The 16,045-nt window shown below is 41.9% G+C and overlaps 1 protein-coding gene across 1 annotated transcript; it reads left to right on the top strand.

Annotated features, from left to right (window-relative positions):
* The first annotated feature begins 1,070 nt into the window (after positions 1-1,070).
* On the top strand, positions 1,071-7,762 carry LOC115102522 (E3 ubiquitin-protein ligase MARCHF9-like). The gene is made up of 4 exons (XM_029622566.2): positions 1,071-2,815; positions 6,132-6,287; positions 6,847-7,039; positions 7,400-7,762. Exons 1-4 carry the CDS (start codon positions 2,492-2,494, stop codon positions 7,726-7,728), a joined length of 1,002 nt encoding a protein of 333 aa, XP_029478426.1. The 5' UTR covers positions 1,071-2,491; the 3' UTR covers positions 7,729-7,762.
* Positions 7,763-16,045: the final 8,283 nt, after the last annotated feature.

The raw sequence follows: 16,045 nt of genomic DNA, 5'->3' as shown, positions 1-16,045 counted from the left end.
TTAGCAGTATGAGAGAGCGTAAGGATATCGTGCGATCAGAATTATTCTGTTACAGTATGAATCACACCCCATACACTCATTGGTAGGAAGGATCATATCGGGGCAGGTGGTGAGAGTGGGGGTGGGGCAGGATGTTTACGAGTCACTGAAACTACGCCTCAGATTACCATGAGAGGTTTTCGTGTAGGAATACGGGATAGCAAATATGACCGTTTATGGAGACTTCACATAATAGCCTATGAACTGCATCTCAAGCCAAGCTCCATGTTGAAAAATCCACAAGTGCAGAGTATGTGTGAAAAATCTATTCTGGGGAATTGAACCCATAGCAGGGAATTGCTATGGGTTCAGAATGCTGAGTGTGGGGGGCCGGCCAGTGGTCAAGGAACAGCCAATAATTCAGTGTGTGTGTGTGTGTCTATTTATGTGTGATTAAACTGACCTTACAACCCCAGCATGTTATATAACCTAATTACCTTGTCTGGTGCACTCTGTGAAATGGCCCCGAGACAATTCTCCCTCACCAAGGAAGGAGCATGAACTTTCTCAGTAGTTTCTCCATCACCATGACATGAGGAATTTCATGGACCTTATAGTAAGCTAGTGGTTGCTGGTGTATTAATCCGTGCTTGATTTAGGCAGATGATCCCCAGAGCTGAGTACCAGGACCTTACATTTTCTACTTCTTGAACTCCTGTTCCTCTTATAGAATATGAATTCAAACGTATTGTGGAGCTCCTGCGCCTAAATATAAACAGTACCAGTACCTATTTCAGTCCAAGTCCATCGCTGATAGTGTCCTGGTCGAAAAAGACTGAGACCCCATAGATCAAAAGTTGTTGATAATGTGGAGTGTAGAAACAGGTGAAAGAAAGAATGGTGGAAAAGAAAGCGTCCCTGAATTCGAAAGAAAGAAAGAAAGAAAGAAAGAAAGAAAGAAAGAAAGAAAGAAAGATGCTCAGGCGTCATCATGTATATTTCCCGGGAGTGTAGTGCATGTGGCACTGTGACTGCACACGTCACTAGGCGAGATCGCACCTTGGACAGCGACAGCGTCGTCTGTCAATACAACAGCCGAACGGAATCTGCCCTCCCCATCCCTAACTACAGGGCTCCAGAGAGGGTGCATCCATATCATACAGAAGAGACAGACTAATGGCCGTAGAGAAGAAAATGATAAAAGTACACCAGTGTCATGCAGTTTTTCATTCTTGTAGGCTAGTATTAATTCCGGAAGTAGGTGCTGCGTTGGTTCACTATCAAAGTCGACCATTTCGAGGAGGAATCAGGCAGCGCGAGCAAGCAGTAGGCTATCATCATCATCACCATCTGAGAGGCTAGGCTACAATATCAATGGCATTAGGCTACTGCTGTAATTGCCCTCTCGGATGTGTAGACATCTCCATCGGTCTGTAAATTAGAAGATTGCAGCAACTGTTGTTTTGAATTCTGGTCTGTTATTCTCAAATTTCGGTGCACCATATTTTCAACGCAAAGATTGAAGACACCGAAGAGAAATGCTGATGGCTATCGAATGAAGGTGGGATGTATCGCTGTTTTGAGTGGACATATTTACAGATATATTTAACATGCAAATTCACTGGATTGCAAATTGGATCCACTCTGTGTGGACGTCGGGTGGAATGAGGTGGACCATTCTTGATGGATCAATCCAAAACATTACAGAGGTGGAATAGAAAAGAAAAACCATGATCTGACGGTTGGGATGCTACTAAGGATAATTAAAAACACGATATAATCACACGTCTTACATCTAACTTTCATTATATCGTCTGTCCGCACCCTTTTGGATTATGCTTCTTGACAACAGTCCCAGATATGACTGTGGGGTTGGACATGGAATGTTTTTATTTATTTTTTACATCTCGCTCTATTTTATGTCTCTCCGTTGTTCACTCTTCCACTAGTCCACGCTGGCATGTCTTCTGCTTTGTGTAGCAAACATATATTTTTTTGCTGCAAACCCCAAATGCAAGGTATTTGATGATGTGTATAATTTAGATCGATAGTGCAGGCAATGGACGATATAGGCCTATCACGTATTTGTGGTGGTAGGAGTGGAGGAAGAATCTAGCTTGACAGCATTCGCAGAGTTGTTTTCGTAATGAATATTGAGAGAGTGTATCGAGCTTCTCAAGAGGGAAATCTCTCATCTGCATTGTCTTAGACACACATGCCATCAGACAACAACCAAGACGTGGTCATTTATTTCTTACCATTTGACAGAACATTTACAGTAGGGTGAGCCTACAAGTTTTGTAAGCTCATCAGTGATACTATTCAGAAAATGTTTAGGTAAAATCCCCTAAATAATAGCATATGCAGCACAATAATTGGCTAAAGATAATAGGCGTATAATAATAATAATAATAACCCTTCTCCTAAATCAAAGGTATATTTAAATTTTTCTTGAGACCACCTTATTTTCAAATTGGTTTCATTCCCTTCTGAATAATTAATGTAGCCAAACATGTTCAAATATAGGATCCGCATGTTTTTCAACGAACTGAAAGTACTGGTTTTTATGCGAGACGATTCGAGACAGCCTGAACGAGCCGAAGCAGAGAGACGGTCCAGCATGCGGGGTCTTGGGATGGGCGGCTGCGGCTGGCCTCCCTTTGTGGACTGCTCCTCCCGGGATGACGAGGAGGAGTATTACGGGACGGATCCTCGGCCTCGGAGCCTGGGCTTTGAGGAGAAGGACCCCAAACTGCAAGTGGGCCTGGATGCCGTGTCGCTCACCAGCACTGCAAGCAGCCTGCGCTGTCGTATCTGCTTTCAGGGTCCGGAGCAGGTACTGTCCCAGATAGATACATACGCCTTCGTTGTCCCGCTTTTCGCGCCACAACACAAAACTGTTCAATTTGACCATTAGGCAATAGCCCTGCGCTGTCCATGGTTCTGAATGTTAGTACGCGTGTAGGCCTATAGTAAACCTATATTGCTACACTTGGACCTGTTTCGATTTGGTGTGTTCTGTGACATTGACAAATTGATTTGGTTGAGAAAATACGACAAATACAATTGTTATTTTAGTACTCTATAGCCTACAACAATGTTGATTATAGTTTGACTGATGTCATGGTCCACTTGTGCACGTGAATAATAATTGGCCTGGTAATGAACTGGTAACGAATGTCAGAAGAGCAGAAACAGACTGGAACCCAGGCTATGTCTGTGGGCCTCTAAGCCAATGAATATATAGGGATGCAGAACAATGAACGGAGCTTTGGTCCTCAGCCAAAATTTGACACAACAGATGTGCAGAACCTGTACAGCCTGGCTGAGCTCGTTAACCATGGCCTTGAGATAATGAGATATGGTGTAAGTGCCACTGGAGCACAGATGGAAATCACTACTTAATCACTTTGTGAGATTTTATGTTTGTCATAGCGTTATTACAGTATACAGTAGGTGCTACTTCATAGCATCTGTAATCTCAATGGGAGCTATGCAGAATTGAACAACTATAAAAAGGAACAGGCAGGTGTTTCACACCTGTAATATAACCTTAAGAAATGTTGATCAGTTACCTGGTTCTGACCAGTTGTTCCACATGGTTTGGATCTCAGGCTAATTGGCCGGGCCTTATGTGAATAGACTATGAGGCAAAGGCGAACACACATTCAGAATACATTTTAAGAATGATTTAAAAGCAGCATCAATCTTCTTTAGATTGACATGATATGAACTTATCTTTCAGCACTGCTTCCTGTACCACTTCAACTTCATGATTACTTAGAAGATGAGCTATTATCTTAGACCCAGCCACTTTGTCATTTAATTGTTATTTCATTATTCAAGTGGGTCACAACAGGGGACAGTCATGTCCCTGTCAGTTGAGCAATTACTTCTACAAATATAATAACCTTGCTCTGTGGGACGCATGAAATATGATTCATAATTAAACTTCCTGTCAGAGCCGTCAGAAGGAGAACTCCATGGTATTGCAATGGCATGTGCACCCATAGAAGTATAATATCTAGAACGGGAATTCCCATTCAAGTCAAGGTGGGTGGTCTGGGGTCTTAGGAGATTCTATACTAATAATAATATATGCCATTTAACAGACACCTTTATCCAATGCGACTTACATTTTCCCATTCTAGTGATTCTATTTCTGTGTGCTCCATCACCAACCTTTCCACTTGACATGGTCTAGCTTCAGAATAGGCTGTGCCATAGCCTCATATTTGGAATGTTAGCCACATATGAGGCTCTGGGCAGTGCCAGGCAGCATTTGCTTCAGACAGGATGGGTGCCTGGATGGATGGATGGGTGTGTGGGTGTGTGGGTGGGTGGATGGGTGTGTGGGTGGGTGGGCGGGTGGGTGGACACACTATTATTTATACCTGGCTTGACATTTTGCTGTACAACAAATGTTTAAGTTTTTATTCAGTTCCTCATATGCTGCTGATATCTATACTTCCTCATATACTGCTGACCAGTTTATGACTGATGGGACATGTGGCTCCTCTCCCCCACTCAAATCGGTATGTTGTTAGTCAATGCAAGTATCTTATAATAACAAGGTTTAACAAGCAAACCTGGGGAAAATAAATGTAAAAAACAGGAAAAGATTATGAAGTGTCATTGTAAAGCCCCTGTCAAAAAAACATGCAACTGGTTATTTAGGGAGAAATACACATGGGTTAAATGAGTCACTCTCTACCAACTGAACCAAAATGAAAACATATTTTCCCCATTTGTGTTTAAAAATCATTTGGGATCAAATTATTTCTGGAGTGAGGGTAGTTTCTAATATGGCACTATTAAATACAATTTTAAATATGGATGGATAACTTTAGATTTTGGTTGTGGTTTGATCTTGTTCATTGCTACCAGATGTATTTGCAGTTTAACTTGATATGAAAAGTAGAAGGTAATACTAGTCTTCTATTTGTGTGCTCTTAAGAGTAAATTGGTAAATGTGTACACATGACTCATGCCAAACTTATTCAAAACATCTCAACATACTCGCTTTCCTTCACGAGTCCTCATGGACTATGTCCCGATTCTCCACCCTTCTGAAGTGTGCACTTGCACATTCCCGTCATGGATTTCACAATCTACTTAAGTGGGGATGATCTAATTAGATGGGGTGTTTGCTGTAGGTACTGCAAGCAATGAATAGGAAACTGCATTCAGGGGAATTACTAGGCTACTTTTTTAACTTCAGCCCATTTAGATGAGTATAATTAGACGCATACATGACTGTAAAAAAATACAAATAAATCTACAATGCTCAACATTCTATTCCTCAAGAGTCAACCTGATGAAAGTTCTTCTTATCCCATCCTACCCATCCAGATGAGAAGGGCAATGTTTGCTGTAGGTACTGCAGTAAGGGCCTGTATTGATTGAGTTCACTGAGAGTCTGTCTCTGCGCTGAAATGGCAACCTATTCCCTATATAGTGTACTACTTTTGACATAGTGCAACATGAAGGGAATAGGCTGCCATTTGGGACCCGTTTTGTGTGAACAGTAGGGGTTGAATGGCTCACCTCCCATTCACCTGCCTGCCCTTCAAATCTCTGTGCACCCCTGCCGATGTTGCCGGGCCCTAATTGGTTCGTTCTGGCCAATAGGCCAGCATCAAGCTGGGCACATGCATTGATCTACTAATTATTCCTAGGCATGCATCATTTTTAGCATTGAGTAATATACTACCCTCGACATTTAGCTACAGTACTGAAGTTTTCACCACTTTAGATTTTCCATTTACTAAGGTGGAAATTGTGGAAGGGGAGGAAGATACTCTAATTAATAATGAATAGGTCATTCATAGTTGCTTTCTGACTGTTTCAAACTCTAAAATATGTGGGAGGATTGTGATATTGTGTTAAGGTGCCCCACAACCTGTGTCTGTCCACCCATTGTATTTTTACTGAGTGTGCCAGACAGACATACACAAAAAACAGTAGCTTTGGTGAGACATTGAGGTCTATCCATTATCCAGTATCGTTTCTTATTCCAAAATATTTCCAATTCAGAAATAACCCATGGTGTGTTATGCCACATCAGACTCACATCACAGAACATTGTCTTGAATGGGAATGTTTATTCTAGTCATTCTAATTCTATGGTTGGACCCCTCTCTCTCCTGCAGGGAGAGCTGCTGAGCCCATGTCGCTGTAAGGGTTCTGTGCGCTGCACCCACCAGCCCTGCCTCATCCGCTGGATCAGCGAGAGAGGCTCCTGGAGCTGTGAGCTTTGCTACTTCAAGTACCATGTCCTGGCCATCAGCACCAAGAACCCATTGCAGGTATGTCTCGTCACTCCGCCCAACCCCTCATTCTCGAGGACTTACGCTCTGGCCAGAATCAGACCCTAGCCAATTGGTACTTCATGCAGTACAATACAACAGTAGCTCCACTTCCGTGATTGTCCTCATATTGCTTATACCTATCCAATCCTTTCTGATTTACAGAAGTGTCTAGGGAGTAGGGGGTCTGTCTCATCCACTCCAGTCGTGTGTGCATTGTGCACCTGGTCTACTCTCATCCTCCAAAATCAATGACAGTTTTTCTAGTGGCCACAGTGCACAGATCTTATCTCACAGGCAGTTTTCTGCTGATGCATCAACTTCAAACCACGCACAATACCCCTATCAGAGTATTACACAGTGCTCTGCTCTGGTGCACTAGTCTAGGCGTTACAGTTACTCTGCTAGAACAAGTCTTGGGCACTCGCAAGGAGGAAAGTGTGAAAACTGGACCTGTGCTGACACTTTTTCCTGTTGCCTCACTAAATCTGTGCCTGAAATGACATCCTATTCATTTGACTGTTTCCCCTTTCTTGGCCCTCGTGTCCGTTCTGTTCAGTGGCAGGCCATCTCCCTGACGGTGATCGAGAAGGTCCAGATCGCTGCCATCATCCTGGGCTCCCTGTTCCTCATCGCCAGCATCTCCTGGCTCGTTTGGTCGTCCCTCAGCCCCTCGGCCAAGTGGCAGCGCCAGGACCTGCTCTTCCAGATCTGCTACGGCATGTACGGCTTCATGGACATCGTGTGCATCGGTGAGGAGGAGAAATCACAGAAGACACACACACACACACACATACATTAACACACACACACACATTAACACACACACACACACACACACACACACACACACACACACACACACACACACTGTGAAGCTTTGTCGAGTCTACCTGGTGAAAATGGTGCATTGCCAGACTCAAAACAGATGGCGCTGCTTACGTGTCTGCACTGTGTGGTTATACCAAATGTCTGTGATTTGTTAGCACAAGAGTAAGGTGCTTTGTATGACAGATTTGTACCTATTACCTACTCCCAAGTATTTCATGCCTTAAAAATAATTGAACGCCTTGCCACTTTCTATCTCTGTAAAATCATCTCTCTCTTCCCAGGGCTTATAATCCACGAGGGCTCATCAGTATACCGAATATTCAAGCGATGGCAGGCTGTCAATCAACAATGGAAAGTATTGAACTATATAAAAGCCAATGACTTGGGGGACCCGCTGAGTAGCAGTAAGGGTGGGGGTCGGGGCTCACGGAGTAACCCCCATGGCTTGGGTAGTGGCGGCAGCAGGAGACAGAGTCGGAGGTTCAGGACTATTCTGGACCACCACTGTGGCTACACCATCCTTCATATTCTGAGCCAGCTACGGCCACACAACCCACGTATCGGCTCCTCGGCCAACCGGGAGGTGGTGATGAGGGTGACAACGGTATGAAACTGAGCGTGGAAGGGGTGGAATGAAGGAATAAAGCAGGGTATTGTTTTTTTTCTGGGGGGGGGGGGGGGGGGTCTGGTCAGTTCTTTCAAGATTCTGTCAACTCCATTGAGGAACTCGATTTCAGTACCCAGCCAAGGAAGGATACGTACAGACGTACAATGTCTGGACCTGCAGCCAAGGTACTAATGATATTGTAACAACCCTTGCCTTGGTAGGCTCATTACGATCCCTGCCCAGTAGGTTAATCCTACTGGAGCAGTTGTTATGAGTTTGTCTATGGGCTGGGAAACCTGGGTTTGAGACAATGTGTTGGATGTTTGGAAACGTCCTGAAACAGCAACAGACATGACATATGACAGACATATGAGACAGACATATGAGGATCTTTACAGGAGTTTGTTAAAAAAAGCGATGCACATGATTTGTAATAATTGAATGGTTATTATAAACTATGTAAAACATGCAAACTATCCAACATGCTTTATAACAACCCAATCCAAGGATATTTTTCAGTCCGATTTCAGGATGCACAAGGAAATACATGTATTTTCTTTTTTTCTGGTATTGTTTCTTTTTTTGTCATTTTGATATTTATACGGGGTGTATGATTTAAGGAGATACCTGAAACTCCTTATGGCACGCCAAGCATTTTCAAACAACTCTAAATAATAATAATAATAATAATAATAGTTCCGCAGTTCTGAAATATTGCTGTAGCTAATGATGATTAGGCTACAGACTGGAGAACAAAGAATACTACATCATATTACATCATACATCAAAGCCATCATATGAAAACTGACGTTCATTACTGCAAACAATACAGGGATCAAGGGATCATCTACAAAAGGAAAACAATGCATTTATTAAGATTCAAATGACTCCTAGTCCCATCTTCTCTGCAATAAAGACATCTGTACATTTCACAGTGAATTTTGCATGGGTATATCATTTTTTAAATGCCGCATAATTACCACATAACATTTAAGCACTTCTACAAATTTGCTCTATTCAGAAAGGTGCTTGTCAAAAGAAACACTTTTTATTCAGCTGGTTTTAATTGCACCAAACCGTTTTGTTTTTTAAAATCTGACTGATGGCAGTGTTATTTCAGCTATAACAGAGATGACCGACTTGCTGCTGTGTGCTGATGATTCAGATTTGATAACAAGCAAACAAACCATTGGATTAAAGATGGAGATCTGAGGATCCCTTATTATTCACTGTCTCACTCCTGTGTCTTTGTTTTTTATTTTTACACACTTGTGCAGTAAAAATGGTTTGCTGATTAGTTCATTGTGATTACTAGGCCTTCAAGAGAGATCTGGTTTTACATTCAAATTGCGATACGTTTCGCTTTCATTGTTGATGAACACAATCACATAAAGTGGACATTTATGGACTTTGGAAGTTTGTCCTGTCTGTGTCAAAGGCCTGTTGTTCTGTACACTCTGCTACATTGTGGAAGGACACCAGGTTGTGTTGTGGCTATTTGTCGCCACCTAGAGAACTAATCACCTTGTCTCTGTATAATGTGTATTACAGAACAGGTGTAATGAATTATGATGCTGTAGATGGCGCCCCAATGCCATACATTATTGACTACCTCGACGGCTCTCGTCCTAGGACAAAGTCAGCCAGGTAACGTGATATAAATATTGCACCTTTTTATCAAACGTTGCCCCCTCTCACCTCCAATGGCTCAAACACGAGGAGCCTAGATACTGTATATTGCAATAAGGTGCAACTGCAAACCTACATTACAGCTTAGTCCATTCAATTCAGAGAAGGACGAACGGATCTATTTGAACGGATCTATTTGGTGAACTTCGGGAATTGGGCTCCCTTATTTGCATACTGCTACCAAAGATGGTTGTGTGTACAAAAATATAAATAATTGCATGCGATCTAATTTCGTCAGGTAAAATGTGTTTGAACTCACATTTCACTGTCTGACATAATGGTAGGCATACTTTTAGGCTGTACGTTAGAAATGTGTTATTTTTCATGGTCTTTATTTGACTGTTCTCAAGGTAATTTACTCAAATTTGTATATGCAGATTTTAATCATGGACCATCTATACCCGGGTTGTAATCCAGTTAATCAGACCAACATCACATGCGCACTAGCACTCAGTGCGCACAGGAAGCAGCTATGAAGATGTCATCCAAAAACATGGTAGACATTGGATGAATATAGAATATTAATGTCTTCCACTGTGAGTGATGGGGGAAAAACTCGGCCTCATTCAATGGATGTTTTGTGCACAAACGTGATGACTAATGTGTCTTATTCGGCATGTTCAAATCTGACTTCTCTATGTCGCGGTCTATGGAAATTGTATTTCTGGGCCGGGCGTCAGTTAAACTGCAGTACCAATGCAAAACTGTTGGAGCAGTCGAAACCGTGCTTCAACACCGGAACCCTGGCCCCTTGACTTTGCCCTGTGCTAACCTGCACACCTGACCGAGATTATATTCGGTTACAATTTTGTATCAGACAATTAAAATCGTTGAAATAGTTGATTTGACAGAGGCTTTAACATAAATCCAACGGCACGTTTTGACGATCAAAACAACTTGTTCAAGTGTGTTTGACTGACTGATCGAATAGCTGTCTGTGTAGAGTGCCAGCTCCACGTAAATGACGCAGATCGTGGCAAGGGTTCGAATGTCACATTCGCCCCCCTTTGAAATGTTGAATTATATTTGTGTTAGTGTGTTGAGAAGAGCAGCCAAAATGTTGTAAATGAAGATTACGAATACATTTAATGAGGTGCTTTTTGTTGGGAGTCCCTCAAGAAAACCGACACATATGTTACTGGCACTGCTACATAAATCATCGTTGTTACTATAGGCGACGTTACATAAATGTGTAAGCTACACTTACATGTACAACCTTTTATCTGCATTATTATAATCATCCACTTCGTCGCATATGTGTTGCTTCAATCGAGCGTCGTGTCCCTGCAGTGAACAGTGTTATCCTTAACATACTTGATTTCACATAATAGTAACCACAATTAGTCACTATAAAATGGTGTGTGTGTGAACACATGCAATTTCTTTCAACATTGAGCAGGATAGACACCGAGTGAGAGGAAGAAATCAAAGACCTTGTGGACAAGGGCCCTGTCAGAGAGGTGGGCATGGGCCCCGTCAGAGAGATGGGCCCCATCAGAGGTCAAAGAGGTGGACATCAGAGAGAGGGACGCAGACTGCAGGGAACTGTTGTGTCTAATAAAGTCCGGGCCATCGTCGTTGACCATGTGGTAAACTGAGGCCTTACCATGGCAGAGGCTGCCAGATTAGTTCACCCCAATCTGAAACGATCAACTGTCAATTCGATCATGTGAACATTTCGTCAAGAAAACTGGTAAGTCTGCAGGATATGCACTATGCTTTACCATTACATTTACAGTCAATTACATATTGTAATGCATGTCCATTCACAACACATTTGACAATAGTCATACAGTATGATCTATTGAAAGTATACTCTGTTCTACACTCAGAGTTGATAGAAGACCCCATGGTGGTGGCCATTTGCCGACCGACCAGCAGTGGTGGAAATGGTGAGGGCCAGGAATAACATTCGTCTGTCCGAAATAAAGCAGGCCATTGAGGAGAACGATGACACCTTTGCCAATGTGGCATCCACCAGCCTACCAACAATCACCTGCCTTTTGAAGAGGCACCAGGTATCTATGAAACACATTTACTTGGTGCCTTTTGAGAGAAACAACGACCGGGTGAAACAACTGTTCAGGTACAGCACTATATACTGTATTACTGTTCCTATTAATGCACATGATACTTCACAATATCATATTGGAACTATACTGTAAAAATAACTAACCAAACTATATTTTTAGTGGGTGATTGTGCTTGATGCTGCTGTGAACCATCACAAGTATATCTTTATTGATGAAGCGGGCTTCAACCTGGACAAAACTCAGCGCCGTGGGCGAAAACCTCATCGGCCAACGGGCGACCGCCCAAGTGCCGCCCAATGTGGGGGAAACATCTCCATGTGCACCGCTATCTCTGAAGACGGTGTGGTAGGACGTAGGGCATTAATTGGATCCTGCAACGCTGCACACCTCATTGTGTTTCTCAATGAAATTGAGCAAGCCTGTCAAAGGTGACGGGGTCACCTATGTCATCGTGTGGGCCCATCCCCGATTCGTGACCCTATACCTGCTCCGATATTCTCCTTTCAGCATGGAGATGGAAGGTGTACGATCGCCATCCCCATGAGTGTGCCACCTTCCGTATGGCCATGGATGAGGCATGCGATGACTTCAATGAAGATTAGATTCGCCATGCCAAAAGGTTTTTCCCGTGGTGCATGAATGATGAGGACTTTTACTGTGATGTGGATGAGAATTTATGGCCAAATGCTCAAGACAGGCTTGATGCAAATTAATGCATGCTAAATGTTCTATTTTAATTGAATTTGTTTAATTTAATTTTACATTTCATTCGACAGTACACCTAACAAAAAAAAAGCTTTATTTTTCAGATATAATTGCATGAATGATTGTAGAGGATGTCTTCATTGATCACACATTGGATAGATACTGTTGAAATGATAGATTTTCAGAATATTGTTGGGTAATGTAGGTGTATTGCATAATGTGATCTACTGTAATTTACAGAACTGTAGCATATTACTTTCAGCATTTCTAAGGGCGATTTGAAACAACTCAATTGAAAACATATTGTTGTGTTTTGGCGATTAAACCAATGTTCTCATTACATTTCACAATAAACATATATTTTTAATAAATGGTTGTGTAGTGATTAATGTACCAATGACAGGTTTTTAATGAAAGACTGGCTGCGTTACAAGTGTGACCAGTTTGGAGCTTTGTACCAAGAGTTGTGAAAATATACCACGTACTTGTGAAAATAGTACCAAAGCGATTTTTAAAAAACAAATCAATTTTCATCACGCTTTAAGGGAAGAGCATTTCACATGTACGTCACTTACACAAATGGCTGATTGGCTGAGAGAAATTGATGATAAAACGTATGTGTTATGGCTTTTACATCCCCTGCTATATTGTGGATTGAGAGTTACATGTCTAACAGAACACTGTGGGTGTTCTTTAATGGAAGCCTCTCCAACATAATCCAGGGCAGTTGTCTAGGCCCCTTACTTTTTTCAATCTTTACTAATGACCTGCCACTGTTACTGAGTAAAGTCTGTGTGTCTATCTATGCTGATGACTCAACACTATACACACCAGCTACCACAGCAAGTGAAATCACCCAACACTTAACAAAGAGCTGCAGACATTTTCATAATGGGTGGCAAGAAATAAGTGAGTCCTAACATTTTTCCAAAACTAAAAGCATTGCATTTTGGACAAATCATTCACTAAACCCTAAACCTCAACTAATCTTGAAATGAATAATGTAGAAATTGAACAAATTGAGGAGACTAAACTGCTTGGAGTAACTCTGAATTGTAAACTGTCATGGTCAAAACATGTTGATGCAACAGTAGCTAAAATGGGGAGAGGTCTGTCCATTATAAAGTGCTGCTCTGCCTTAACAGTGCTATCAACGAGGCAGGTCCTACAGGTCCTAGTTTTGTCACTCCTGGACTACTGTCCAGCCGTGTGGTCAGGTGCCACACAGAGTGACTTAGGAAAACTTACAATTGGCTCAGAACAGGGCAGCATGGATGGCCTGTAAATGTAAACAGAGAGCTAACATTAATCATATGCATGTCAATCTCTCCTGGCTCGAAGTAGAGGAGAGATTGATTTCATCACTACTTGTATTTGTGAGAAGTATTGACATGATGAAATGCACCGAGCTGTCTGTTTAACTACTAAGACACAGCTCAGATTTTAATTTAGATTTTTTAGATTTTACCTTTATTTAACTAGGTAGGCCAGTTGAAAACAAGTTCTAATTTACAACTGCGACCTGGCCAAGATAAAGCAAAGCAGTGCGACAAAAACAACACAGTTACACATAAACAAATGTACAGTCAATAACACAATATATATATTTTTTAGAAAAATCAATGTACAGTGTGTGCAAATGTAGAAGAGTAGGGAATTAGGCAATAAATAGGCCATAGAGGCGAAATAATTACAATTTAGCATTAACACTGGAGTGATAGATGTGCAGATGATGATGTGCAAGTAGAGATACTGGGCTGCAAAAGAGCAAGAGGGTAAGTAATAATATGGGGATGAGGTAGTTGGGTGTACTATTTACAGATTGGCTGTGTACAGGTACAGTGATCTGTAATCTTCTCTGACAGCTGATGCTTAAAGTTAGAGAGGGAGATATAAGACTCCAGCTTCAGTGATTTTTGCAATTCGTTCCAGTCATTGGCAGCAGAGAACTGGAAGGAAAGGCGTACCCATGATGCCCATGCATACCCCACAAGACATGCCCCCAGAGATCTCTTCATAGTCCCGATAGTCCAGAACAGATTATGAGAGGCGCAAAGTACTACATAGAGCTATGACTATATGGAACTCTATTCCATATCAAGTAACTCATGCAAGCAGGGAAATCAAGATACAAGTAACTCATGCAAGCAGGGAAATCAGATAAAAAAAGTAGATATGTGGTAGTAATGGGGATTCATCTTTTTAATAAATTTTTCTAGACAAAATAGGCATAATAAATACAAAATAGGCTAGCGTTAGCGCTCAGCATCCTTACGCTATTGGGTGTCAGTCAGAGTTATTTAACAGTACTTTTAGTAAATGGGCAAGCTAAGGATGTTGATTTAAATCATGATATTAGGAAAAGTGTTTATTTCCGGCGAGTGTATATGATGGGTTTCTGTAAATAGATTGTTGGCTAGCCAGCTGAGACCGAAAAGAGAGAATGTTTTTCTGATTGAAGCACATATCTTCTGACAGTGACACAGTGCCCCCCTGTGGACTGAAGCTGAACTTTACTACATTATATTAAACCCTGCTTAAATTAGCAATGTTGAGGTGGTAGAACTGACTAATATTCTTTGTAACTATTTGTAAAAAACTGCCCATTATGAAATTGGAGAAACAATTTAATTGTAGCTATGTAGATTTTTATCTGTCTTGTTTGGAGTTGTGTTGCGGACACTTGCATTTTTCTTTACAGTTGAGTTGCCATGGTCGTGTCCGTATACAGTAACTTTAAAGAGCAACTGCCCTTAAAAACCAACTTCTCATTTAGAAAACAGCCTATGTTTTGGAATTTTTTGGGATCAATGTGAGTCAGAAACATTTATTATACTGTCAAAATTGACTACAAAGTTTTGATTGGATAATTTTGGTTGTAAAGTCAGTCTCGTCCAAAACTGAGTTTTGTGAGACTTATTGTCATGGCTGCATCACAACATAAATTAAGGTTGGGTTTGTTTCAATCTTGCCCACATGCTCACATCTGGCAACACACAAGTAATCATCAATATGGAGTGCAGGTGCACATGACCCGATTGTAATGCCTGTGGTAGTTAGGGGCTAGTTAGGGACCATGGATAAATTACACAATGCACATGGGGCGAGGTTGCTCTCAGAGGATGTGTTGGTACCAGTTTTTATTCATGGCTGTGTTCTTAGGCAAAATTGTGAGTAAGACCACTCCCATGGCTGAGAAGCAACCCCACACATGAATGGTCTCAGGATGCTTTACTGTTGGCATGACACAGGACTGATGGTAGCGCTCACCTTGTCTTCTCCGGACAAGCTTTTTTCCGGATGCCCCAAATAATTGGAAAGGGGATTCATCAGAGAAAATGACTTTACCCCAGTCCTCAGCAGTCCAATCCCTGTACCTTTTGCAGAATATCAGTCTGTCCCTGATGTTTTTCCTGGAGAGAAGTGGCTTCTTTGCTGCCCTTCTTGACACCAGGCCATCCTCCAAAAGTCCTCGCCTCACTGTGTGTGCAGATGCACTCACACCTGCCTGCTGCTATTCCTGAGCAAGCTCTGTACTGGTGGTGCCCAGATCCCACAGCTGAATCAACTTTAGGAGACAGTCCTGACGCTTGTTGGACTTTCTTGGGCGCCCTGAAGCCTTCTTCACAACAATTGAACCGCTCTCCTTTAAGTTCTTGATGATCCAATGAATATTTGATTTAGGTGCAATCTTACTGGCAGCAATATCCTTGCCTGTGAAGCCCCTTTTGTGCAAAGCAATGACCTGCGTTAACAAGAGAATCACTGACATGATGTCAGCTGGTCCTTTTGTGGCAGGGCTGAAATGCAGTGGAAATGTTTTTTGGGGATTCAGTTCATTTGCATGGCAAAGAGGGACTTTGCAATTAATTGCAATTCAGCTGATCACTCTT

This window comes from Oncorhynchus nerka, linkage group LG20, assembly GCF_034236695.1.
Source record: "Oncorhynchus nerka isolate Pitt River linkage group LG20, Oner_Uvic_2.0, whole genome shotgun sequence".
In the NCBI taxonomy this organism is placed as follows: domain Eukaryota; kingdom Metazoa; phylum Chordata; class Actinopteri; order Salmoniformes; family Salmonidae; genus Oncorhynchus; species Oncorhynchus nerka.
The sequence above is the reverse complement of the archived record's forward strand: the minus strand, read 5'-3'. Positions and strand labels throughout refer to the sequence as shown.